Below are 27,912 nucleotides of genomic sequence, written 5' to 3' on the forward strand. Positions count from 1 at the left end.
GACACCACTCCACTGGTAATATCCAGTTGGACCTTTATTACAGACTGCTGGCAATTCATTGTCTAGTAGTAATAAGAGAGGAATGACACAACCTGGAGTTATACGAAAAGATGTTACAGAATTGTTATTACATGGGGAACAGAAGTAGTTCCTAAACCAGACATGTCAGGAGAGGTGACAGGCCCTCTTTAAATACAGATGTAGCCACCGTTATTTTGACTGGCTTAACCCATTAATGCAACAAAAGCACTTTACAGCAATATAAGAAATTGTGCTAAAGTGTAGGTCTATCCACAATTAACATTCATTAACTTGCCAAGTCACCAAAAAGGGGTCCTGCGCCTTTTTAAGCCAGCCCAACAAACACCGAATGACGCAGCGGAGTGCATGCCCAACCTTCACCCCAATGGTGCAGTTTAAAGAATGGGGGACTTGGAACCCACATTCTAGTGATCGCGGGGGGTGGCATTGGTGGGGACCACATCTGGCCTCTGCAAGCAATACTGTGGATGGGTGATAAATGTGTTATGTGGGACAACCCCTTTAACTGATTAAAAAGGAAAAAAGAAAAATATTCAATTTAAGAGCTTAAATGCTAATATTAAATGGCGGAACAAATATACATTTCATCAGCATAAGGACACATACTGGTGACACGGTCATATCTAGCACACACTGCGCACACAAAACGTGCTAAACGTCATCAAGCATCTCACATTTAGTTCAAAGATATCCATGAACACGGAGTGGCCCTTTGGGGTCTTTTCGTTTAGACTCGCCGGAGACCAAATCCAGTAAAAGTAAGAGCCATCAGAACATAGGTGTACAGTCGTCATGTTACTCCCAACAGGAAAATGATTGGCTGGCATTGTGATTATCTGAGAGATCTGAAGGAAAGAAGAAGAAATTCATTACTAGGCCACCGATCAATAATGTGTAAGTCAATACCGGCTGTGTAAGTCAATACCTACTTTCACACGTTTGGTGCGGATCCGTAATGGATCTGCACCGATAATACAACTGCGTGTATCCGTTCAGAACGGATCAGTTTGTTTTATCTTTAACATACCCAAAACGGATCCGTCTTGAACACCACTGAAAGTCAATGGGGGATGGATCAGTTTTTTATTGTGCCATATTGTGTCAGTGAAAACGGATCCGTCCTCATTGACTTACATTGTGTGTCAGGACGGAACCGTTTGCCTCCGCATCGTCAGGCGGACACCAAAACGCTGCAGGCAGCATTTAGGTGTCCGCCTCCAGAGCAGAATGGAGGCAGAACGGAAGCAAACTTATCCTTATCCATTCAGAATGCATTAGGGCAAAACTGTTATGTTTTGGACCGCTTGCGAGATGCCTGAACGGATCTCACAAACGGACACCAAAACGCCAGTGTGAAAGTAGCCTTAGTTATCAGCGCTCTTTTCTCACACTCCTAGTAAAACCCCTAATACAGCACCGCTGTGTCAGCATTCTCCTTTAAGAAGGGTCTACTACAGTGTGAGGAGACGTACAATAGTGCATTGTTACTTGCCTTTGTCAGGGTGGTTATTATTATACTGTGCTTTCTTATGTCACTACCCGGGTAGCTCTTTAGCTGGCATATCAAATTGCTTCATGGTTCAGCAAAAAGTTATTTTAATTTTGCACTGCTGAACCAACACAAGACTCAGCACTTTTGGGCTTAAAGGCATAGCGCAATGCAGATTTTACCGGGCTCAGAAGAGGACTTCTGTCGGAATAGCAATCATAGCACATCTCAGGATGTCTGAGAAAGGAAAGAGTTAATGTAGTGAAGAGGGAAACATAGTTTTTGTATAGTGTACCTCTCTGAGAGCTGCTAGTAGACTGAGTGACCATGTTCAGACACGGTGGATTTGTTGCAGATTTTGACCTTAATATTTGACACAAAGTACAGTGTAACAAATGTAAATGGGGTTTTCAAATCTTAACAATATGTCTGCAATTCAAAGGGAGAAATCCACTGCAAAATGTAGGTGGATCTGCAAAAATGTGACGTGTGTATATGTGAATTCGCCACGCATGAACTCCCTCTATAAAAAGGATACATTCCCAAAGAGTATTTTCTGTTAGTGGGCAGAATACAAATACAAAAAACACAGAAGTAAGAGGAATTTCAACCCCTGTAGACTTGCACTTCAGAAATTACAGATCACCATAAGTGGATTTAGGTCATCAAAACCAGAAACCGCTGAAAGAGGAGCTGTCTGAAAACGCCTGACGTTATACTGACAGGTCAGCAGTTCTGCTGACACCTCGCCAATATTGGGAGCCAAAACCAGTAGTGAAGCCTACTCAGAGATCAGGTATAATGGAAAGATCTGCTCCTGTTTTGTGTTTTTGACCTGTACCTGGTTTTGGTTCACAATAACTGATGGAAATAACTGATCCAAAAACTGAAGTGTGAACTCAGCCTAACTGAAAAAAGCGCTGTGCCCCTTTAGCTCTCCTCCGAAAGCCCTTAATTGAGCACTTCAGCAACTGGCGGGCACCACAGCCTGAAAGCATCAGAGAAAAACGGCAAGTGCTACATTTTCCTATCCAGCATTAAAACTGATAAGCCTAATGGCAGAAATGATACCACAGAAAACCCACGTGTGTTCTAGTATCCGTTTCTGTATCATGCCAGATGAAATCTACATTGCGTGGCCACGTATATGGGTACCCATCCAAAATGGGATTTAGGCATAGACTGTCATAAAATCCAGGAGGCTGATGGCAGAGCAGCCATAATGAATTCAAATGACCACACAAGTGCACCACTCTGTTTTCAGTCTAGAAGCTGAGCTGACTTTATCCAGGCCCATCTTTGTATCAGACTAAACAAGTGAAACTTTATAGGATTTCCCTACTGGACCCTCTGGCCTAATAGGCCTCCAAGAATCTAAATCTCTAAATGACCTTTACATATATCTTATTTCCTTATAAGGGTTTTTTGGGAGTTTATTATTGATGACCCATCCTCAGGATAGGACATCAATATCAGATCGGTGGGGGTCTGCCACCCAGCACCTCCGCCAATAAGCTTGAGCAGGTAAACAATGAAGGGGAGGCTACGCTCGCATTGAGCGCTGCCTTCTCTTCAACCAGCTGATGAGTGGGGGTGACTGGTAGGGATCGACAGATTATCGGAAGTACTGATATTATCGGCCGATATTCAGGATTTTGTACATCATCAGTATCGGCATCTAACCTTGCCGATATACAGATAATGCGTATAAAGCGTTGGAAGCGCGCACTTGTATGCATCGGGTACCAGGAGCGGGGAAGAAGCGCAGCAAGCGCTTCCGATACTCATCCTCCCTGGTCTTCTTTGATGCGCGCACTATGACCTGACGCTGCACGCTGTCAGGTGACAGTGCAGCGCGGGCCGGAGAACACAGGGGAGCGAGACACTGGACCCAGAGATGAATAGAAGCCGAAGCACAGGAGAGGTGAGGAGTTTTTATTTTATTCATCTGAGGTCTGACAGGGGTTAATAAAAGTCTGATCTGAGGTCTGATAGGGGTTAATAAAGTCAGTGAGGAGGGGGGGATGATGTGGCATTTGGCACTAGTATATTATAAATGTAAATTATAAATTGACTACCAACTAAGGGCTTTATTAATTTTAAATTTACATTTAAAATATACTAGTGCCAAATGCAAATTTCCACCACCTCAGTGACTACCAACTAATATAATATATATTATGAGCTATAATATATCAGTATAAGCTATCGGCCTGAAAGTTCACATATTATCGGTATCGGGCCTGAAAAATAAATATCGGTAGATCCCTAGTGACGGGTGTCAGACCCCTGACGATCTGATATTGACGACCTATTCCAAGAATAGGTCATGAGTATCAAAATCCCAGAAGACCCCTTTAAAACTGAAGTCCAGAAAGCACAATTCCCTCAAGTCACAGTTACCTGTAGTGTGTACTGATCAATTATTTGGAAAAGAAAGTGAGGCTTGTTGTCAAAAGATGCTGGGCGATGAAAAAGCTTTCCACTTCCATAAGCAACCCAGCCAGCTTCCAGCTCCTCATTTCGACAGTAGACAAACCCCCTGAAAATGAATTTAACAGCATTAGTGACTGGGGCTTCACATAAGCGGCCACAAACCATCTTAGACTAGACACCTTAACCTCTTAGCAGTCAATATTAAAATAAAAAAATCTCCTGAAAAAGTCAATTTTTAATTGCAGATTTCTTAATAACTAATATTATTGGTGCACAACTTTATGGACACTATTGTGTTTTTAACCCCTTAGCGCCATAACTAGTTTTCTCCTTACAAACCAGTAGCATTTTTCCTGTGTTTCAGCAGTCATACATTTTCCTCTTTTTTTTTTGGGCTGGATTAGTTGTATTTTTTTTTTTTTAGGAGCCATTTTCAGGTATATATAACTGTATTAACTTATTATTTTATTTATAGGGGGAAATATAAAAAAACTGCAATTTTAACATTTTGTAGAATGTATTTACTGCGTTACTGTGTGGTATAAATAACATGGTAACTTTATTCTGTGGGTCAGTGCAAATAGAACTAGAAAAGCTACAATTTCTGGGGAAATTGTGTGAAGTGTTCTTGCCTCCACCAGAGTAATTGGGTGGAGCAACTTGAGTAACTGTTGTGTGGTTGGAATAACTGTGGAAAGGTTGGACTGGGCAGAGTAACTTTATGGAGTGGGCAGAGTAACTGTGTGGAGTGTTTGGAGTAAGTAAAGATAGTAAACATTACACTAACCAATTGATTGATAAAATTTGAAAAGTGCACATGGCAAGCTTGATAGAGTGAGAAATGCATTTCAACTTTTATTTATTTATATAGCACATTTAATTGCAATGTTGTTGCCCAAAGTGCCTCACCGTTACATTAAAACATACATTTATAAAAACATCAGCAGCCGATTTGTGTAGGTGCGCTTGAAAATGAGGGAGTGGTGGCAGTTTAGAAATCATGTCCTGATTTTTCAGCTCACACTCTAGCTTTTGTCACTCTGCTGGCTGCTCACACACCTGGGTTCCTATGGCACCTCACTCTACAGTAAGGGCAGAGAAGAGCAGTTAAAAACAAACTTCTCCAACTTGCTCATTTCACTGGCGGTTGCCATCTTCAAACGGTTGTAGTTTAAAAGTTATAAATTTTACAGCAAAGAGCTTTATATTGTGAGAATCACAAGACCCAGACCTACATTTTGAAATATAAAAAATTAAGGCACAGTTGCAGCTTAGTAATTGCCCTTCAAATTTGAGGTGGCTAGAGTGGAGTTTTAATGAATGTCAATAGGTGGTGTGAGTCACAAATGGTCATATTGTGAAAACTATCAGGACTATGGCTTATCCCTGCTTTTAGTAAAAGCAGGGATAGCTGAACGTTTTGATATAAGATTTGTGTAGGTGGGCTTAAAAATGAGGGAGTGGTGGCACTCCCGATGAAGCCAGAAATTGGTGTCATTGTTTGAATTTAATGTAGGGTCTGCTTAGAAATAAACACTGTAAATGCACTTACCGTAAAGTGCCATGAAGTCCAGAGCCAAGTTTACTCAAGCCTCTACCCACTGAGTTAGTTGTATATAGGTATAGTCCATCAGATGCCAGGCAGCGACCCAAGTCTGCATCTGTAAGACAAGAAGGAGTTAGAAGGAAAGAGGGGTTGTGTAACCAGTTTCAACTTTGTACTTTTAAATAAAAAAAGGGAAGATACCCCAGAGAGAGAAGAGGGATGGAGATACACAGGAACTGATCAGATGCATTTCCTAACTGTTTATATCTGTTTGCCTATTCATCAAAGTCTACAGCAGTCCTAGCAGATTATTCTTCCTAAGGCCAGGTCCATATGGTGCAGCCATGATGTGGCTGAAACTGTACTGACCTGTGGTGTTACTGTAAATCGTGTGGAGGTAAACAGCAGTGTAAATGGTAAAACTGTGTGGTCATTAACAAACAGCAAATCAGGTTTCAGCTGCAGCCCAGCCAAATGTTTTTGCCGTGCATTAGCACATAAACAATTAGGCTAATTTTAAGTATCGCTAGGAAATTAAAGGCTTTGTAGCAGAGGGATATTAGGAAAAGAAAGCATGGCTGCTTTCTTCCTTAAACCGTGCCACATCTACCCATGGCTTCTAACGCAACTCACCTCTAATCAAAGGGTTGGCCACTATATATAACAAGCTGCACATGTACTGGGAGCACCACATAAATGCAGCTAGTGAGAGGTGTTATTACACCATTGTCGCCCATGTCAGATGGTTTAAGATGCCTAATTTCTGGTTATTAGCCGGTCCTCTCCCCCGCTTGGCAGTACTGTGCTCCCCAATGGCCGTTGAAGGAGGGTCATATAATCAGTTCCGTCCATTAGGATACATTGGGGACAGACAGGAGAACTAGCGCATGCTAGGACTATAACTGGCCTCCTGCACACGAACATGTGCGCCCCGTGGCCGCGCTGCAGCCCGCAAAATGTGGGCCGCAATGGACGAACACCGTCCGTGGGGCAGCCGCAGCGGATCGCGGACCCTTTCACTTTAATGGGTCCGCGATCCGGCCGTTCCACAAAAAGATAGGACATGTTCTATCTTTTTGCGTAAAGGAAGTACGGGACAACCCCCATAAAAGCACCCCATAGTGCTTCCGTAGGGTTCCATTCCCTGCTGCATCACTGAAGTGAATGGGTCCACATCCGTGATGCAGAATGCACACGGAACGGTGCCCGTGTATTGCAGATCCGCAAATGCGGTCCGCAATATGGAAAGGGGACACCTATGGTCGTGTGCAGGAGGCCGAAGTTAAAGGATTTCAGCCCTGTTCATACTGAATTTCTCTTCATTCTCGGCATCAAAAGTAACCATACGCCCAATTCATCAAAGCAGACCAAAAGCATAGTCTACTGTGCTTTCCTCTAGGCCTCATGCACATGACCGTGCCGTTTTTTGAGGTCCGCAAACCGCGGATCCACAGAAAACGGAAGCCACCCGTGTGCCTTCCTCAATTTGTGGAACGGGCGGCCCATTGTAGAAATGACTATTCTTATCCGCAAAACGGACAAGAATAGGACATGCTATATTTTTTTGCGGGGCCACGGAATGGTGCAACGGATGCAGACAGCACACAGAGTGCTGTCCGCATCTTTTGCAGCCCCATTGAAGTGAATGGGTCCGCACCAGAGCCGCAAAAAATGAGGCTCGGATGCGGACCACAAAAACGGTTGCGTGCATGAGGCCTTACCATTTCCTGGGGCCTATGGACAATGAATGCCACTGTAGGAGTACACCAGTGCATAATTCAAGATATTTCTGACCGTAAAGGAAAACCGCAGTGTGAACTGAGCATTACCATAGCAGCTGCAGAGCTCCCAGGTAATAAAAAAAATACTGTCAAAGTGATTCATCTTATTCTAAACCTCCGCAAAACGGTGGAAAATAAAGTGACCTTTGTTTTCATTGTTGGAGCCACTGGTCCCATCAGGAGCTGGAAGCATATCCTCAAAACCCCAGGAAACAATGTGCTTGCTTCCCAGTAAACAAGAGGGAGATCCTGGTCCTCCTTCCAGAAGCAGCAGCCTAAGGAAAATGAGATGCGTAACAAGTTACTAGGACTATCCCTCCGCTGTACATGCGGAAGTTGAAAACGAATTAATCAAGAAGCACAAAGAGGAACACTAAAAAGAGAAGGCGAGCTGTACAAGATAAACACAGATTCATAATTCATAGAAGCAGAACACATGCTGTGCTATGGCCGGGCTAGGCATGTACTTCATAATAATGATTTTAATGCCCAAGTGCATTAAGATGCTGCCTCAACAGTAAAGGGGTTCTCTTATGTTGTCGTTACTAAGGCAAGATGAGACAGAGTGCCAAGAAAAAGCGGACTGCGCTGGTGCTCAGTGTTTCAGTAGCTCAAGCTATGTTATTTCAGAGTTGGCGAATCAACATAGCTTGCTGTGCTACCCTTCTTCCGTAGTACCCCCCTGCACTGCAATAGCAGATACTAAAACATCACGTGGTGGTCGGGACTACATCTCATCTTAGTGATGGTAAGATTGACAACCCCTTTAAAGAAACACAATACTTTTATTTGAAAGCGCCATTAATTCCATGGTGCTGTACATCAAGATAATACATACATAATATAAAATACAATAAACAAGAAACCATTACCAGACTGGTACACAGGGGGAGAGGACCCTGCCTGCAAGAGCTTACAATCTACAAGGGAAGGGGGAAGAACACAGTAGGTGAGGGTAAAGGCTGCTCATGTGGCTGTGTGGTGGCGGCATGCTTACTGCAGGTGGTCGGCTTTCCTAAAGAGCTGGGTGGTCAGGTTACGTTTGAAGGTTTGGATGTGTTGGGGTAGTGATTGTGTGAAGAACAGATGAGGAGGTCTTGTGAGGATCGGAGATTATGTGTGAGGATGTATCAGGAAAGCAGGTCAGAGATGTAAGGAGGGGACTGGTTGTGGACGGCCTTCTACGTGGTTGTAAGTCTTTTAAACTGAGCTCACAGGGCAATTAGATTTGTGTAAAATGCATCAAATAGTAAATCTGGATTCGAAGACCCAGTGATGGGCATTACAAGGAGTTACCTTGTACACCTGTACCCTCTGAAAGCGTCCCTTTTCCAGTGCCCGACTAGAAGTGATTATGTCCTGTTCCTGGTGAAATGGACCACTGCAGCCATTCACTGGCCTCAGTGGTGACTAGTGTTGAGCGAACTTGTGTTTTAAGTTCAGCGTCTAAAGTTCGAGTTCAGGTTATCAAAGTATCCCGTTATGGATACTAAATTCCGTTATTGTCCGTGGTAGTGGAATTCATAACGGGATACTTCGATAAGCAGAACCCGAACTTTAGATGCCGAACTTAAAACACAAGTTCGCTCAACACTAGTGGTGACGTTTTGTCCAGTGACACGGTATTCTCGGAGCACGTTTTTTTTTGTTTGTTTTTTCACACAGACTGTCATGTGTCAGTAACTATTTTTTGTGGTGTTTGAACAACCTCTTTCATTCTTTGCATTTTAGTTATTCACTATATTTAAGATCTTTGCTAGCTGTCAGTGAGTTAAACAGGCTTGCTCACATTTAGAGGCTTGTGCTACTTTCACACAACTTCTGAGCTGCTCATAGACATTACACATGTTCTTCATTCCTCATCATTCTGAACCTGAACATTGTCAAATATGTCAATGACAGATATGAATTCACGGATGCACTGTTTTCCGAATATTTCTGAACTGGTATCCTATAGACATGGAGTCTTTAACAAAATAGAAAGGTTGTACTCACCTATACAATACATCTGCCACTGGCAGGGATCCTAGATCAGTCTGCTTCTGTAGCAAGTGTACAGTGTGAATGAAGGTCTTCAACGATCCTCTAAAATACAATACAAATAATCAAAACTGTGAAGAATACAATACACATTAACCATGTGTTCAAGGGAAGTCCAGGATTAGAAAAACATGGCTGCTGTCCTCCAGAAAGAGCACTGTGGATTGTGTCCGGCATTGAAGCACAGCTCCACTAAAGCTATTCAGCTGCAATACCACACACAACCTGGGGACAGATGTGGCACTGTTTCTAGAACAAAGCAGCAATGTTTTTCTAACAACCCCTTTAAAGAAAAAGAAAAAATGTAGCCATTGCATTTTACATTGATTAAACCCCTACAGAATACCATGAATGATCAGCCTCAATCATAGCACGGTAACATACAGTATATATCACTTACTTTTTTTTAATTAAATATGTGTGCTTTTTATAGGGCAGGGCATCTGTAACCAACACCTCCAACCTCATCTCATTGATTGGACTCCAGTTGGCTGACACCTCACTCCAATTAGCTCTTGGAGATGTCATTAGTCTAGGGGTTCACATACTTTTTCCACCTGCGCTGTGAATGTTTACATGGTGTGTTCAATAAAAACATGGTAACATTTATTTCTTTGTGTGTTATTAGTTTAAGCAGACTGTGATTGTCCATTGTTGTGACTTAGATGACGATCAGATCACATTTTATGACCAATTTGTGCAGAAATCCATATCATTCCAAAGGGTTCACATACTTTTTCTTGCAACTGTATTGTAGGGTATACCTATAAGCCTTAAAGTTGGTGATTTTGATTGCTTTTTATAAATGAAGGTTTACTTAAAGAGGGCTAAACCTTTGCTGAAACCATGAAAGCCGAACGGTGCTTCTAAGATCTCTCCGCACCTTCACATTTCATCAGCTCTGCACAGCTTTGCCAGGATGCGGAGTACGGACCCAGAGAAAGTATATAGGGATTACACTCTGCATGCTGGAAAAGCCAAGCAGAGCCGATAATACCTGAAGGTGCAGAGAACTCCGAGTAGCGCTGCAGCACCTTCACGGTTTCAGCAAAGGTTTAGGTCCCTTTAGGCTGTATGGTGGGTGGACAAAAAGGCACCACTGCGAATGAGCGACGTGGAAACTGTGGAGCACCACATGCCATTGATGCGATGTGGTGAATGTTGACTAGGAAGGTGCCCAAAGAGGAAGCGACACGCTACAGTGCAGCAGCTCATAGCCAAAATGAATCAGGGGGATACCATGTGTCTAAAACAATAGTTCAGCGAACCCTAACGATTATATGGCTCTGAAGCAGATGGTCACTACACCTCTACCAAAGTAGCATCAGCAGACAAGGCTTCCATTTTCACAGCAGTATCGGAATGGGACCTCCACTGATTGGCAAAGTGCTGCCATCTCCGATGAGTCACGTTTTCTGCATCATCGAACGGATGGATGTCAGATGAGAAACATCAGAGAACAAACACCCTGCAACTATTGCTGGAAGAACAAAAGCTGGTGGTAGCAGTGTTATGTTCTGAGGAACATTTTCGTGGCATTCTCTGGACCCACTCATCCATGTGAAAGACATTCTCAAACAATTTAAGTATGAATCCATCCTTGCAGATCACACACACCCATACATCCTGACTGCCTCCTCTGAGGCGGAGGGATCTTCCAGCATGGCAATGGGACGTGTCACACAGCTAGAAATGTCCAACATTGGTTGGAAGAGCATGATTGAGACTTCCAAGACTTGAAGCCAATTGAGCATCTGTGGGACCAGCTCAATCATAGTGTTCGCTCTATGGATCCTCCCGCACACACCCTCCAGCAGCTGTGGGATACACTGCAGTCAGCATGGCTCCAGACAACCTACCAGGACCTTATTGAGTCACTCCAAGCCCCTCAGTTCTGCACACTGCCGTCACTCTGGATATTAGCTGGTGGCCATAATAATGTGCCTAGACTGTGTATGTCTGCCCCGAGTCCCATGCTAAAGTTAGGCACCACTTATTAAAGGGTTATTCTCATTATAGACACTTATAGCCTATCCACAGGATATGCCACAAATATCTGGCAGGTATGGGTTTATCTCCACAACAGAAGTGCCTGGTGAAGTAGTCACTGGCCATTGCATCCAGACAGAACAAACAGGTGGTCATGCATGTTAAAAAAAAATTGGCCATTATTGGGAAGCAACACTCTCCTTCTGCAGGCAGCTAACAGTCTTTGGAATCTTGCTTTAGGATTTGCTTCGCACACTTCTTAGCTGAGAAGCATTCTTTGGTTGTTTTTCGTGTATAATTTTTATACTTGTGGCCTCCCACCGCAAGTTTAAAAGTGATGGGAGATGCAGCTGGGAAAGCATGCACTCGGGTTGCCGGAGGCCCCTTCTGGGGAGCAGCTTTGCACCACTGGCTTTCGGTATGATAGGATTGCCTACCCTGCTCCATGCCTCCTGCCATCGCTTTACAAACTGACAGCTGTTTTTTCCTTTTGCAAAACTTTGACCTCTTATTCACTCCGGAGTGCCTAACATGTATGTTACTCATTGATGGAAGCGTCATTTATAATAAACAGGTACGGTTAAGGCTACTTTCACATTAGCAGCAGGCTTTTACGGCGGGTGAACAACCTGTCGGATCTGTGCTGTCGCTAGTGCACACGTGCCGCCGGAGGTCCGCTCCGGCCCCTTTCACTATAATGGAGGAGGGCCGGAGGTCCAGTGGAAGCACGGCAAACATACAGATAGGCGCTGGAACAAAACTATGACATGTCTTGGCATGCGCAATATGACTAGTGGTTTATCTGCCCATAATGGGCAGAGCAGTGCGCATCTGCGGGCCAACTGTGAAGCGGCGCATGCGCGAGATCTGGGAGGTAGAGGAGGAGATAATCGTAGGAAAGAAAGGTGGGCCAGAGGGCTGAAAGAGGTGTGGTTTTCTAGGCACATTGTCGAGGGGCCTGGGCACTTGTGGCAGTAACCCTGCCCCTGGGCACTTGCGGCAGTAACCCTGCCCCTGGGCACTTGCCAAAGCTAATTTGCATAAGTTTATAAAGTGTATTTTTCTTGATCTCGACAAGGGACACAGACAAGAGAGGTACCATTGTAATCGGGGCCAAACAGTCTATAACCTGATCTGAGCGGTCTAAAAATGCTCAGATTAGGTGACAGACTCCCTTTAAAAATATGTTAAACATAAAAATGTGATTTAAACAATAGCTCCTGGGACACAGAGAAGATTTCTTTACGTATTTCTCAGTTTTAATCGTAATGAGATAAAAACAGGACCAAAGGAACGGAGTAGATGACAGGATAGTTGCTTTTTTTTTGCATTTACTATGTTTAGTGTTCCTTTAAAAGAAAGAAATTCAAACACGTGCAATACAATACATACAGCATTACAGCTACGATATGCACACTTACCTAGCACATGCCAACGCAACCAGAGCAGCAGCAGAGTTCTCCTTCTGCTTGTAAGAGACTTGTTGGTCCGAAGCAGAGGTGTCCTCCAACCAGGAGCAAAGCAACGACTCGATTCCATTCAAGCAGTCTGCTGGTTCTTTAGTCAAACTCAATGGCTGACAGTCCCGAAGGCAATTCAGTAGCACCTCAGCGGTTATGTTACAAAGAGAGGGGTCTGTTTTACTCTGAGACTGAATAAGAGGAAAAACCAACAAGAGTCCCATCCGCGAAGTGAATGGCGCCTGTTCTGGCTGCTGTAACAAGCCTTGCCGCTTGAGCAATGCAAGGGTTTCCTCATCGGAGCCGTCTCGTTCATGTTGCTCTTCCAGAGCCAGCTGGCGTTGTGCGTTCCATAAACCACGCAAAGCATTGAGGCGATACTCTAGTAATCGTGCATAGGCATTGCTCTGGTTCCCGCACACCGCTCTCAAGCGTTCCGCTAGTTCAGTTGGGTTCTTGGTCTCAAATGTTAAAATCTACAAAACAAGAGAATTGAACCTTTTTACCTTACAAGAAGTACAAATGCACTGAATGATGAGAGATCGTTCCACCGAATGACCGTGAAGCTAGCACAGTAATGATCACTGGAAGATTGATGTGAGGGTTTATGTCAATCGCTCCACTGGATGGGAAACCTGCTATGGGGTGGAGAAGATGACAATGACACTAGACTGCAGCTTTTAATTAAATGCATAGCTGCCGCTTAACCCTTTCAATACAAAGGCTTCCAACGCCTGATGGTTTTTTCTTTCTTATATGCTTTTTCTTTATTATACAATTGGTTTAGGTTTCTATTTTTAACAGGGGAAAAATTGCACATACCGTAATTTTATTTTTCAGACATTAATGTAACACAATCATTTTAACCAGCGAGATCTATATTGCAAAATAATCCCCAGATATAATGATAGCAAATATATGATCATTGTCCCAACTACATGATGGCATTAAAAGGGTTATTCAGGAATCTGATACCAATTTCCTATCTTTAGGATAGGTCATCAATATCATATCGGCAGGGGTACTGGGAATTTGAAGAGATTGGTGCGCTCACCTGAGCTCCTGAGAGTGCTGCTTACAAAGCACAGCGCCGTACACTGTATAGAGGCCGTGCTTGGTACTGCAGCTCAGATCCATTCACCTGAATGGAACTCAGCTGAGCCTAGGCCACGTGACTCATGTATGGTGACGTCACTGGCCTAGGAAGAGACCTAAGCACTTACAGAGATCAGAGGCCTCTTCCAATAATTGATGGGTGAGGGTCTGGGGAGTTAGACTCCCCCCAAACTTATGATGATCTGTCCTGAAGATAGGTCATCAATAAATTGTCACATAACCCCTTTAATGTAGAACAAAAGTCTAAATTTTTTCTAGTGTGCTTCCTGCCTTTAAAGGGAACCTGTCACCTGGATTTTGGGTATAGAGCTGAGGACATGGGTTGCTAGATGGCCGCTAGCACATCCGCAATACCCAGTCCCCATAGCTCTGTGTGCTTTTATTGTGAAAAAAAACCTGATTTGATACATATGTAAATTAACCTGAGATGAGTCCTGTCCCTGACTCATCTCAGGTTAATTTGCATATCCCTTTAAGTGGGATGAAGTATCTGTAATGTTTGTATGCATAGCAGCTAATAATGGCAACGCTAGAGAGATGAAAACCAGTAACAGGGAATCATTTGTGTGGATTTTAAATATGTTCTGGGATATGTACACGTGTGTCCATGACACGGAAAACAGTCTCTAAAAGGTGCAAGTGGTTGGGGGAGGGGGAGTTAAAATTATATATATATATATATATATATATTATATTTTTTTTTTCTTTTTCTGTTATTTTGTCTGGAGGAAGAAAGGATAACATGACATGAGTCAACACAGCATCCCTCTGCACGCAGAGAAGAGATAGGGAGTAATTTATTAAGACCGGTCTTTCAGACAACGTCTTAATAACCCCGATACCTGGTGGTGGATCTGCCGAAGTTATGCATGTTTAGTGGTCCAGTTTACTGGATATTAACCTAAGCACAAGCAAATGTAACCAAGTACAGGTGAATCTAGAAAACACAGGTTACTCGAGCAGAACAGGCACTGCCATAGCTCACAATTACTGCAGCAGGATATTGTGTGAATTCTGTGTACGGGAAAAAGAAAGGATTTCTGTATTCTAGCTGGAGATTTACAAGTGAGAACCCCCCTAGAAAAAGCATGCAGGAAAAAAGCTTAACACATACAATTGGTGGAACATTGTTATTGTAAGTGCATGTGACTTCGGTACCCAGCGCTGTGCAATCACATTGTCTGCGTGGGGAAAATCAAGGTTCCTGATCAGAGGGCGCAATACATTTTTTCCAGAAGGTATAAAAATACTCCTATACCATTTTTGAGGGGTATTTTGAGCTAGGGAGGAGTCCGAAATTTGCAGCAATTCAAATACGTAGGCCTACACTTGTTCACATCTGCATTGGAGGCTCAGTTCGGAACCTTGTATGTAGGACTTTGATAAAAAGACGAGATCCTAAACAGAAACTGAACAGACTCCATTCTAGTCAGTGGAGTCTGGTCAGCTGTGTTCCTGTCAGTTACGTGCCCGATCCAGCACTTCCGTTATTTTCGGTGTTCTGTTTATCTAACAGAGCAGAATAATAAAAATAAATAGCGGCGGTGTGAACGTGTCCTCCCGTCACCTTCTCCAACATACAGTCCCATGTGAATAACATTGCTCCCCTCCTTCCAGGATAGGGTTAATAAGCCCCCGGGGGATCTGGAGTGAATGCACAGCAGGTTGTCATATCCAAGTGATAAAGTACAGGGAAGATCCACTATATTGGACTGGACGTCATCATTTCGCTATAATAACCTGCTGTGCATTCACTGCAGGCAGGCTTTATTAGAAGTCTGTAGGTGCCCTAATTCCACTCAGTTTTTTTTTTTGCTCCGTTGTCTGCATATTTGCAGGGATTTCTTCTTTTGGATTCTGTACGATTTAGGCCTCATGCACACGGCCGTTCCGTACATTGCGTGCCAATTTGGGGTCCCCAATGCATAGGCAACTTTCGTGCGTAGTCCGCAGACGGATTCAGACTCATTCAACTAGAATGGATCCGTGATCTGTCGGCACCCCTACAGAATATAGGACAGAAATCCCACAGAATCCCGTATACAGCTCTGTGCATGAGGCCTTGGACAGAAAAAAAAAAAACCACAGCATGCACCCCCCCCCCCCCCCCCCCCCCAACCACAGGCAGGCCCCCCTGTCTAACATTACAAAGTAACCACTCCCCTGCTGAACTCTATAACAAGGAGTCTGAAGCATCAGCTGCTTTCCCTCATTGCAGAGCGCGGTACTGAAGACGGTCCCATACACTTTCTATCCGTATTCAGTACTGCGCTCACCAGGGAGGAGAAGTAGCACTCGGCTGAGCGCTTCAGACTCCTTGTTATAGAGATTAGGGGGGCTCTTAGAGCTGGGACCCTAAGAGTACCCTCCTGTGCAGGCTATGGGCAGTTTTTGTTTTTAGCCACTTGCCATAGAATGAAATTTGGATATGGATGATAAGTAGTCAGAGGCCGTCAAGGAGACATACCAGTGTAGAACATGCTTCAACCCTGAAAGAGTCATTTAGCTATAGCATGCAGACATGCCTTGTACATAGGGGTTGTAGTACAAGCAAGAAAACAAAATTCATTTGAAGGTCTATTTTCTACCTTATAACTGGAGTACAAAAACCCAGGTGAAATAAAGTAAAAAAAAATGAGGTAGTCTATGGTTTTCTTAAATGTAGTATAATCAACTGAAGTGAAACTGTTATGTGAGGCTTTGTAAATCCATTCGAAATCAGGCTCAGTCTTTGACCTTCTGAGCAGAGGTGATATCTCCGATTGTACTGCCCTCCAGAATATCCATCTGAAAAGAAGACAGTGTGACAGCATTCACACGACCGTATCGGATGACGTCAGGCCAGACAACACCTTTAATGCCCAGAATTCACCACCTGATTAAATAAGACTGAAGACAAAAAAGGAGAACCATCATGGAGTCTTCTGCATCTGGTCAAGCTCCCATAGTGACCCGTAAAAGCAGAAGCCCAACCACTAGAGACTCAGACAAGGATACTTCCACCAGCAAAAAAAAAAAAAGAAGGACTGAGCAACTTCATGGTGGTCACCAGAAAGTGACATGAAGAAGCTGGTAATGTCAGGACTCAATGCACCTATAGATAAATACCAATGTAGTGGTTGGCATCTAATAGGCATTACAAATGGCATTAAAAAAAGCTTAGCACCCATTCATAGAAGCTGATAAGATTGGGGCCGGCCACATTTTTGGAGAACTTGAAAATTAGCACAAAGGCTGGGCACAATCAAGTTGACTAACATCTTGTGGTGGTAGCAGAGCAGTCATGAACTTATGTTGGGAAAATCAATCCTGCAGGAATCCCACCGAGATTGGGGGTTGGGAGTGGCCTGGGTTTCACGTGTCTGTGCTGCCACTTAACACAATGGGAGCTCCTCAAAAGGTTACAGTACAGAAGTACGCCCATTACAGTAATTCAGATGAATAATACATGGGTGACGTTAAGAGGCCACTATTTACGCAGGCAAACCATTTAAAATGTTCTTCTTTCATTGCCATATTCTGAAACTCATACTTTTTTTTAATGTTTCCTACAGAGCTGTGTGAGAGCTGTAGTTTTTATTGATACAGATATGGGGTATCCAAGAGTTTTTGATCACTTCTTTTTTGGACTTAATACAAATAATGTAGATCTTGTTTATTGTTTACTCATATTTATATGTAAAATTGGGAAAGCGGGTTATTTAAACCTTTTACACTTAAATTTTTAGTCCTCTTAGGAGACCTGAAGGTGCACATTTTTTACCTCTTTTACCATGGTATACTACTGATGTAGCCCTTTTGCAGGCAGTTTGCTATGGCAAGCCTGGGAGCATAAGGCCCCAGGAGGTTACAGCAACTGATCGTAAAGCGTGTGATTTCACCACTGGGGGTATGATCAAAGAACAGAGCCCCCTCCTTCTGTCTTACCTCTCACATGCTGCAGTCACTACTGACTGCGTCATCTGAAAGTTTAAATGACAAGGATCAGATTTCTCCATCCACAGTCATTGAGGCTGGGTGTCAGCTGTATTACAGTTAGGGCTGCAACGATTAATCGATGTAATCGATTATATTCGATAACTGGATTCGTTGTCGACGAATCCAGTTATCGAATAATCGCCGATTCGTTGCTATTCGGGCGGGCGGGCGGGCGCTGCATCTTTATTTTACCTTTTTACAATGACGCTCCCGCTCCTGTAACAGCCAGGCAGAGCGGACGGCGGCGTAACGTCACTCAATCACGTGACGCGCCTGCTCCGCCTCCTTCATTCATGAAGTGGGCGGAGCAGGCGCGTCACGTGATTGAGTGACGTTACGCCGCCGTCCGCTCTGCCTGGCTGTTACAGGAGCGGGAGCGTCATTGTAAAAAGGTAAAATAAAGATGCAAGCGCCGGGGCTGTTAGGGGGAAGGGGGGTCTGTGTATAGCACTGCTATGGGGAGGGGGGAGGATCTGTGTATAGCACTGCTATGGGGAGGAGGGGGGGTCTGTGTATGGCACTGCTATGGGAAGGGGGGTCTGTGCACTGTTATGAGGAAAGGGATCTGTGCACTGTTATGCCCATAACAGTGCACATATCCCCCTCTCCATAACTACGCCGTCCACAGATCCCCCATAATAGTGTCGTCCACAGATCCCCCATAAGTGTCGTCCACAGATCCCCCATAAACGCCGTCCACAGATCCCCCATAAACGCCGTCCACAGATCCCCCATAAACGCCGTCCACAGATCCCCCATAAACGCCGTCCACAGATCCCCCATAAACGCCGTCCACAGATCCCCCATAAACGCCGTCCACAGATCCCCCATAAACGCCGTCCACAGATCCCCCATAAACGCCGTCCACAGATCCCCCATAAACGCCGTCCACAGATCCCCCATAATAGTGTCGTCCACAGATCCCCCATAAACGCCGTCCACAGATCCCCCCATAAGTGTCGTCCACAGATCCCCCCATAAGTGTCGTCCACAGATCCCCCCATAAGTGTCGTCCACAGATCCCCCCATAAGTGTCGTCCACAGATCCCCCATAAGTGTCGTCCACAGATCCCCCATAAGTGTCGTCCACAGATCCCCCATAAGTGTCGTCCACAGATCCCCCCATAAGTGTCGTCCACAGATCCCCCCCATAAGTGTCGTCCACAGATCCCCCCATAAGTGTCGTCCACAGATCCCCCCCCATAAGTGTCGTCCACAGATCCCCCATAAGTGTCGTCCACAGATCCCCCATAAGTGTCGTCCACAATTTGTTTTAATATGGCCTTTGAACATAATTTTTCAAGTAAGATCATATAAACCTCTGTTTTGTAATTTTGTCGTTTTTCCCGATTAATCGATTAATCGTAGAAATTAATCGGCAACTAATCGATTATTCAAATAATCGTTAGCTGCAGCCCTAATTACAGTAGTGGCATGGATCGTGCTCAGCTTGTGAGCCTGTTACATACGTTCCTCACAGGCAAGTGGTGTTAAAGGGTTAGTAATAACCACCTCCTAGGCTCCTTCACGGGGGGTGTGGCTGGTCTCCAGAACGGTTAGTGCAGCCCCTTGGGCTCCTTACCAGGCTGATTTACATTTATATAAAAACATTCTTTACGCTCAATAAAACCACTCAGATATGGGACAGGTATATTGCAGACATGCTAGCGGCAATCTAGCCATGCATGTCCGCATCTCTATAGGGTAAAAAGAGGTGACAGAATCCCTTTAAGGCAGTATTATACAGCCTGATGTGGCAGATGACTGTCAGAAGGGAAGCATTTCCTACCAGCAATCGCCTGCTCACTAGCAGAGGAGACCGCTGCTATTACATGCAGAGATCTCCTCCGCAGCATGAGGAGGAGCGATCGCTATTCCATTGCTCGTCCCCATGCTGTATACTGGTTTTTGCCGGCGCCAGATCGTTATTAGACACCACGATCTGCTGCATGAAAAACGATAATTTATTATCAAGTGAAAAGATTTGGACTGCCCAATAATGAAGCGTTTGCTTGTTCATCAGGCAATCAGCAGCAGGATTGCTCCGCAGGATTATCTGCTGAAAACTTGTAATTCAGCGTTAATGGAAGTATATTATTGGGCACTGATCTACAATATGGTAAAGTAAAAAAAAATAAAAAAAAATAAAAAGATTCCCTTTCCAAAAAAAAAATATATATATATCTCAAAGAGAAAATCATCCCTAATCTGTATATTACATGATACAATACACCTTATTCACAAAGGCATTCTTCAGCAATGTCCAGTCTCCTTATCAGTAACCCAACTCCAGGAGAAGCGCACACATTTACAGGAAATAATAATGGCTACTCAAAATGAGGTTTTGGGGTTATCTCCAGCAGCGAAGAGGATTTAAAGCGCTTTCCTAATGTAAATTAAGAGAATAAAGCTGAGCGCCCAGATACAGCGCTGAGGTGAATGTGCTGCTGTGTCTGCGGAAAGCCTAAGGTGCTGCAACACTTCCCTGAGCTCCATGGTCCCCGTGTTCTGGTGATCAGCGAGGGCCCCACATATCAGTGTCACTGTGTGTACTGATCACGAAGGGCCCCACATATCAGTGTCACTGTGTGTACTGATCACGAAGGGCCCCACATATCAGTGTCACTGTGTGTACTGATCACGAAGGGCCCCACATATCAGTGTCACTGTGTGTACTGATCACGAAGGGCCCCACATATCAGTGTCACTGTGTGTACTGATCACGAAGGGCCCCACATATCAGTGTCACTGTGTGTACTGATCACGAAAGGCCCCACATATCAGTGTCACTGTGTGTACTGATCACGAAAGGCCCCACATATCAGTGTCACTGTGTGTACTGATCAGCGAGGGCCCCACATATCAGTGTCACTGTGTGTACTGATCAGCGAGGGCCCCACATATCAGTGTCACTGTGTGTACTGATCAGCGAGGGCCCCACATATCAGTGTCACTGTGTGTACTGATCACGAAAGGCCCCACATATCAGTGTCACTGTGTGTACTGATCACGAAAGGCCCCACATATCAGTGTCACTGTGTGTACTGATCAGCGAGGGCCCCACATATCAGTGTCACTGTGTGTACTGATCAGCGAGGGCCCCACATATCAGTGTCACTGTGTGTACTGATCAGCGAGGGCCCCACATATCAGTGTCACTGTGTGTACTGATCACGAAAGGCCCCACATATCAGTGTCACTGTGTGTACTGATCACGAAAGGCCCCACATATCAGTGTCACTGTGTGTACTGATCAGCGAGGGCCCCACATATCAGTGTCACTGTGTGTACTGATCACGAAAGGCCCCACATATCAGTGTCACTGTGTGTACTGATCAGCGAGGGCCCCACATATCAGTGTCACTGTGTGTACTGATCACGAAAGGCCCCACATATCCGTGTCACTGTGTGTACTGATCACGAAAGGCCCCACATATCCGTGTCACTGTGTGTACTGATCACGAAAGGCCCCACATATCAGTGTCACTGTGTGTACTGATCAGCGAGGGCCCCACATATCAGTGTCACTGTGTGTACTGATCAGCGAGGGCCCCACATATCAATGTCACTGTGTGTACTGATCAGCGAGGGCCCCACATATCCGTGTCACTGTGTGTACTGATCAGCGAGGGCCCCACATATCCGTGTCACTGTGTGTACTGATCAGCGAGGGCCCCACATATCCGTGTGTCACTGTGTGTACTGATCAGCGAGGGCCCCACATATCAGTGTCACTGTGTGTACTGATCACAAAGAAAAATAATTTGTGCACACGTGGCATTTGTCCTCTGCCCGAAAAGAGGAGTGACGAGGGCAGGGATGGGGTGGTGACCGTGGGGCCAGAAAATTTATCTGACATAGGTAGTACTGGTATAACAGACACTCTGCGCCAATCACTAGAGACCTAGATATTCATACTAGATTAACGAGTAGCGTCAATAAGTGACCTAGTAGAGATTACAAATGTACATTTATACATATCATCTAAACCAGGGGTGCACAACGTTTCCTGGTTGGGGGCCACATTGCCAGACTGAACCAATGACGAGGGCCGAAATTAAAATTTAAAGGTGTATTAACAACTTAAATATTGTACTTATGGCATATTGAACATACATTATATACCATTAATGTCTAGTTACACTTCCAGGACTCCCATCTAATGGGAGAAATACATGAAAAATACATGTGAGCAGCCACAAGACATAGACATACATGTCCGTTACCAGATGGTTGGGGGCCGCACAGAATGTTTGAAACCGTATTTTAGTGATCTGGATGAATTAAAACTTAGCTTTTATTCTAGCTCTTATAAGATAAATGAGATTTTGTTCCTCAAAATGAAAGTAAAGAGGTAGGTAATCGTAGATTGCTCACAGTGTCCCACGATATAACGGGACTTGTACTGAGGGCAATACTGAAATGTCCACAAGGGCAAAATATGGACTGGCTGATGTATTCCAAACGTGATGTTTCAAGGTCTAGACAATTAGGGTGGTACACATCAGTATTCAGGCCACAGGTGGTCAGGTTTGGTGCACACAGGCGCCAATATCTGACACGTCAAAGTGGACATATAACAAGTATTAAACAACAAAAAATCTATATGCGCAACGACAAACACAACACAAATAATGACATGGATGTATGCGTATATCCGTGTTACATACTGCACACTCACACATCCACAGCATATAGGTGCACGGCGGCACCGCTTGAGAAAAAAGACACACCACCAGGTGTCCTACCGTACAGGTTTGATGTACTCCAGGCACCTGTGTTCTTGATGTCTTTATCAGGCAGGGTGGTCCTTTTCGGCAGTTGGAGGGTATTGGAGGGAATAAAGACGATGATATTTCTTTTCTATCCCTAGAAGGCCCTCGCAGCCCTACAATAAGCCTCCAAAACTAGCCACGGGGTGTCCCACTAGTTGGGCCCCCGTCCGGAACCTAACCCTGGAATTGTGGTCCCTAAAAAGGCCCTACAAGGATCCCTACATGCACGTTTCTGGGGTAGGGCAATGAGCCCCTCCCCTCATCAGGGGATATAGTTTCTAAGGGCCGGAAAATACAAAAAGAGAGTCACCAAAAATGGTGACTCTCCTATAGAGTAAGGCGCACAGGTGGGTGTGCAACCGGCAATGGGAATGAAGGAGAGGAGACAGGTAGATTGAAGTTTCCTCCCTTCTGTCACTAAAGTGGAGCGCACAGGTAGGTGTACAGCCACAGTGTAAAGTGGAGCGCACAGATAGGTGCGCAGCCGCAATAAAGATAGAGAAGGGGGACAGATGAAAGCACCCCTTGTCCTCTTAAAGTGCACAGGTTGGTGCCGCAGGCATATGTCTTGATTCCATTCTGTATGGCATATGGCCGCACAGAATGGAATCAAGGGCTGCATGTGGCCCCCGGGCCGCGGGTTGTGCACCCCTGATCTAAACGGTTCTAAATGTATTGTGTAATAACGTGATATAGCGACTGAACGATTCTGTTTTCATACTACAATCTCATAACGACTGATGACTAATTAGGCTAAGTTCCCATCACCATTATTTTACTGAAAACTGACAAATAAAGAAAAAAAAATGGATCCTGAAAAATATAAACGGATACTGAGCATCAGTTATGCACATTTGTCAACTGTTTGAGCCATTCCTGTCAGAGATCCGTTATGACTTATTTCCGTCTTAAATAACCAATCTCCGACTGAAATGGCTCAAACGGATGCCAAATGTGCATAACTGATGCTCAGGGTCCTTTTTATTTTCTTCTTTTACAGGATCGTTTTTTTTCCTTTACTTTTCAGTTCTTCTAACGGATCAAAAGAACAGAAAACTGATAACTGATTTGAACTCAGCCTCGGGGTACAAGCACACGGATGCTGGCCACGTGCATTCTGCAATTTGCAGAACAGAACGGGCGGCCCATTATAGAAATGCATATTCTTGTCTACAAAACTGACAAAATAGGACATGATCAATTTTCTTTGCGGGGCCACGGACCGGAGCAACGGATGCGGACAGCACTTTTGCGGCCCCATTCAAGTGAATGAGTCTGCATCTGAGCCGCATTTGGACCCAAAGACCAGTCGTGTGCGTGAAAAATGGTATTACTTACCGGTAATTTTATTTTACGGAGCCCATGACAGCACCACCAGAGAGAGGATCCGCCCCCCGAGACAGGAAACCTGCAGAATAAAAAGGGCGGACACTCTCCTCCCCTTCAGTGAGTTTTCCAAGTACCGGAGGAAGGCCGCCAATATATATTAGACATGTAAATGAACACTTTTTCTTTTTTTTTTTTTTTTTTTTTTTTTTTTTTATATATCACCCGTGCAAAGAAGGGACACATAGGGAGGGAAAGCCGTGGTGCTGTCATGGGCTCCGTAAAATAAAATTACCGGTAAGTAATACCATTTTTTCCTATCGCCCATGACAGCACCACCAGAGACTTACCAGAGGAGCTCTAAGGGTGGGATGTAGAAAGAAGGACCCCTTCACCAAAGGAAGTATCCCCCGAAAGGTTCAAGTCCAACCTATAGTGTTTAAAGAAGGTAGAGGGTGAAGACCAAGTGGCAGCCTTGCAAATTCTCTCGATTGGAACCGCAGACCTCTCTGCCCAAGATGCCGCCACTGCTCTAGTTGAGTGAGCCCTTAAACCAACAGGAGGGGACAGACCAGAGGAAAGATAGGATGAGGAAATAGCAGCAACGATCCATCGGGCGATGGAACTTTTAGAGGCTGCCGAACCCTTATTCACTCCCTGATATTGCAAAAACAGTGAAGAAGACTTCCGCCAGGTAGATGTGGCCGACAGATATGCCAAGAGAGCTCTTCTGACATCAAGACAGTGGAGAGCCTCTTCCTCCCTAGTAGAAGGATTCTGGAAAAGGGTAGGGAGAACGATCTCCTGAGAGCGGTGAAATCTAGAGACGACTTTTGGGAGAAAAGCCGGGTCAGGGCGAATGATAACTTTGTCATCTAGAATCAGAGTATACGGAGGATTTATGGAGATGGCCTGAATTTCACTAATCCTGCGGGCGGAAGTTAAGGCTATTAACAGGGCCAATTTTAAGGTCAGAAATTTGATAGAGGAGGGCTCAAATGGGGGTACTGCCAAGGCTTTTAGTACTACCTCTAAACTCCACGGAGGAGGCTTAGGTACTGACACAAGGGAGGCTCTATCCACGGCCCTAAAAAAACCTAGAAACCCACGGATTTCCAGCTAGGTTTAGATTGAACAAGGCAGACAGGGCAGAGACCTGAACTCTTAAGGTGCTGGCTGCTAGGCCCAGCTCTAACCCCTTCTGGAGAAACTCCAGGATAGACTGTACCGGGGCTACCGCCGGGAGGTTCCCCAGTTGGATCTGAGCGAAGCCAAGAAACTTATGCCAAATCCTGCTATAAATTCCAACCGTGACTTCTTTTTTACTTTTTAACAGGGTAGAGACTAGGGCGTCAGAAAACCCTTCCTTGTTCAGCAACCACCTCTCAAATTCCAGGCCGTTAAGTGTAGGTTCTCTACGGTCGGATGTAACACCGGCCCCTGGCTTAGAAGCCCCTTGACTGAAGGGAGAACCCAAGGATCGGACACTGACATGGTCCTGAGTCCCGTGAACCAGGCTCTCCTGGGCCAAAAGGGGGCTATCAGGATAACTCTGGCCTTTTCCTCCCGAATCTTCCTCAGAACCCGGGGAATGAGGGGAAAGGGGGGGGGGGCGTAAGCTAGCCGAAAATTCCACTTCTGGGACAGAGCATCCATCCCACAAGGGGACCCCGACCGGTCTAGCGAAAAGAACTTGGGAACTTTTCTGTTCGAATGGGTAGCAAACAAGTCGATCTCCGGAAGACCCCAAAGATGTACAATCTTCCGGAAGACCACCGTGTCCAAAGACCACTCCCCCTGAGACAGGGTATGACGGCTCAGGAAATCGGCTTGTTTGTTCTCCACTCCCTTTATGTGAACGGCTGAGATCGAGGGACATGTTCTCTCTGCTAACTGCAGAATAGAGAAGGCTTCTTTCATGAGGGTTTTGCATCTTGTCCCTCCCTGCCTGTTTAAATAGGACACTACTGTCCTGTTGTCTGACAAAATCCTCAAATTTCTTCCTTTTATCTGTGGAAGTGAACTCTTCATAGCTAAGCCCACTGCCATCAGTTCTTTTAGATTTGAGGAATGCAATTTCTGAAGGGAATTCCAACGGCCCTGATAGTAAGAACCCTGAATGTGAGCTCCCCACCCCCAGGGGCTTGCATCCGTAGTTAGACAGACCAAATTCTCGATCTTCCAGGGGGACCCCTGTGTTAGATTTCTTCCTACTAGCCACCAGGCTAGTTCCTGGATAGTCTGGGAGGAGTCCAAAATTAGGCCCAGGAACACCTGCTTTCTTAATGGATGGGGTTTTGACTTTTCCTCGTTTATCACCCAGCCCAGTTTGCCTAGGATGGAACGGACCTCTAGAACTGCCAGTCTGCAGGATTCTTCTGACTGGGCAACGATTAAAAAGTCGTCTAAGTAAGGGATGAAAAGGATGTCTCTTTCCCTTATGTGGGCCGCCATCTCTGCTACCAATTTTGTAAAGACTCTCGGAGCCATGGAAAGCCCGAAGGGAAGTGCCTGGTACTGAAAATGTTCCAGATGACCATCCAGAAACACTGCTACTCTTAGGAACTTTTGATGTTCTACTGCAATGGGAACGTGGTAATACGCGTCCTTTAAGTCGAGAACCGCCATAAAACACTGAGGGTATAAGAGATTGATTGCTGATCTTATCGTCTCCATCCTGAACTTCTTCGGCTGAAGAAAAAGATTTAATCTCTTTAGATTTATGATGGTTCTCCAGGAACCGTCTGGTTTCTTGACCAGAAAAAGCGGGGAATAGAATCCTTTCCCCCTTTCCTCTTCTGACACCGGGATCAAAACGGACATTCCCACTAGTTTTACTACCTCTTTTTCCATAATGGACCTGCCCTGCACGGAACCTGGAACTATGGTGGGTAGGAATCTGGTAGGAGGAGACTGACGGAATTCTAAGTTTAGGCCTCTGGAAATGGTATCGAGAACCCAAGGGCTCGAGGAAATTTTCCGCCACTCCAAAGCGAAAGCCTTCAGTCTGCCCCCTACCGGAATGCTGGCGTCATTGCTGATCAGGTTTCTTTTTGTCTGAGGAGGACTGACTAAAGAAAAAGTTTCTGCTCCTTCTCTGACCCTTAAACCGGTCTTCCCTAGGTCTTCTATCCTGTTCCTGGTTACCTTTAAAGGGACGAAAGGAACGGCTGAACCCGTTTTTACTGGGGAAGGAGCTCTGGAAACCGGGAAACTTTCTCTTCCTATCAGCCGCCTTATCCAGGAGGTCGTCCAAACTAGGACCAAAAAGATACTCCCCCTCACATGGAACTCCGCAAAGCTTTGTCTTGGAGGCCGTATCGCCACTCCAATTCTTTATCCATAGAGCTCTCCGAGCAGAGTTGGATAAGGCTGCTGACTTAGCGGCTAGTCTGACAGAGTCAGCAGAAGCGTCTGCTAAAAAATCGGCTGCTTTCTTAATAGTAGGGAGGGAGGCCAGTATCTCCTCACGGGGACTTCTGTTTTTTAGCTGAACTTCTAGTTCGGAAAGCCAAACTATTAAAGAACGGGCCGTACAGGTGGAGGCTACTACTGGGCCTAAATGATGAGGTAGAAGCCTCCCAAGCCCCCTTAAGAAAGGACGTCTGCTTTTTTATCCAGAGGGTCTTTTAATGTACCCATATCCTCAAAGGGCAAGGCCGTCTTCTTAGAGACCTTGGAGATGGCTACGTCAATGCGAGGAGCCCTATCCCAGGAGGCAGAGTCCTCTTCTTTGAAGGGGTATTTGCGTTTGAGGGTTTTGGAGATAAATACCCTTTTATTTGGTTTCTTCCACTCGCCTCTAATCAATGCGGCTACATTTTTGTGTACCGGAAAAGTACCATGTTGTCTTGCCTCTAAACCCTCAAACATAATGTCCTGAAAGTAACGGGGCTCTCGGGTCTCCTCTATGCCCATCGTAGAACGAACCGCT

General features: G+C 45.0%; 1 protein-coding gene across 3 annotated transcripts in view; it reads right to left on the reverse strand.

Annotated features, from left to right (window-relative positions):
• Positions 1–27,912, reverse strand: part of HECTD4 (HECT domain E3 ubiquitin protein ligase 4) — a 226,643-nt gene that overhangs the window by 181,602 nt on the left and 17,129 nt on the right. For all 3 annotated transcript variants that reach the window (XM_044275799.1, XM_044275798.1, XM_044275797.1), the window contains exons 2-7: positions 12,745–13,259; positions 9,290–9,379; positions 7,439–7,569; positions 5,520–5,628; positions 3,935–4,073; positions 717–887 (exon numbers count right to left, since the gene is read on the reverse strand). In XM_044275799.1, the coding sequence (XP_044131734.1) occupies positions 717–887; positions 3,935–4,073; positions 5,520–5,628; positions 7,439–7,569; positions 9,290–9,379; positions 12,745–13,259 (1,155 nt within the window). The remainder of the gene's footprint in view (positions 1–716; positions 888–3,934; positions 4,074–5,519; positions 5,629–7,438; positions 7,570–9,289; positions 9,380–12,744; positions 13,260–27,912) is intronic.

The sequence above is a fragment of the Bufo gargarizans genome, chromosome 1 (genome assembly GCF_014858855.1).
Source record: "Bufo gargarizans isolate SCDJY-AF-19 chromosome 1, ASM1485885v1, whole genome shotgun sequence".
Taxonomy (NCBI): domain Eukaryota; kingdom Metazoa; phylum Chordata; class Amphibia; order Anura; family Bufonidae; genus Bufo; species Bufo gargarizans.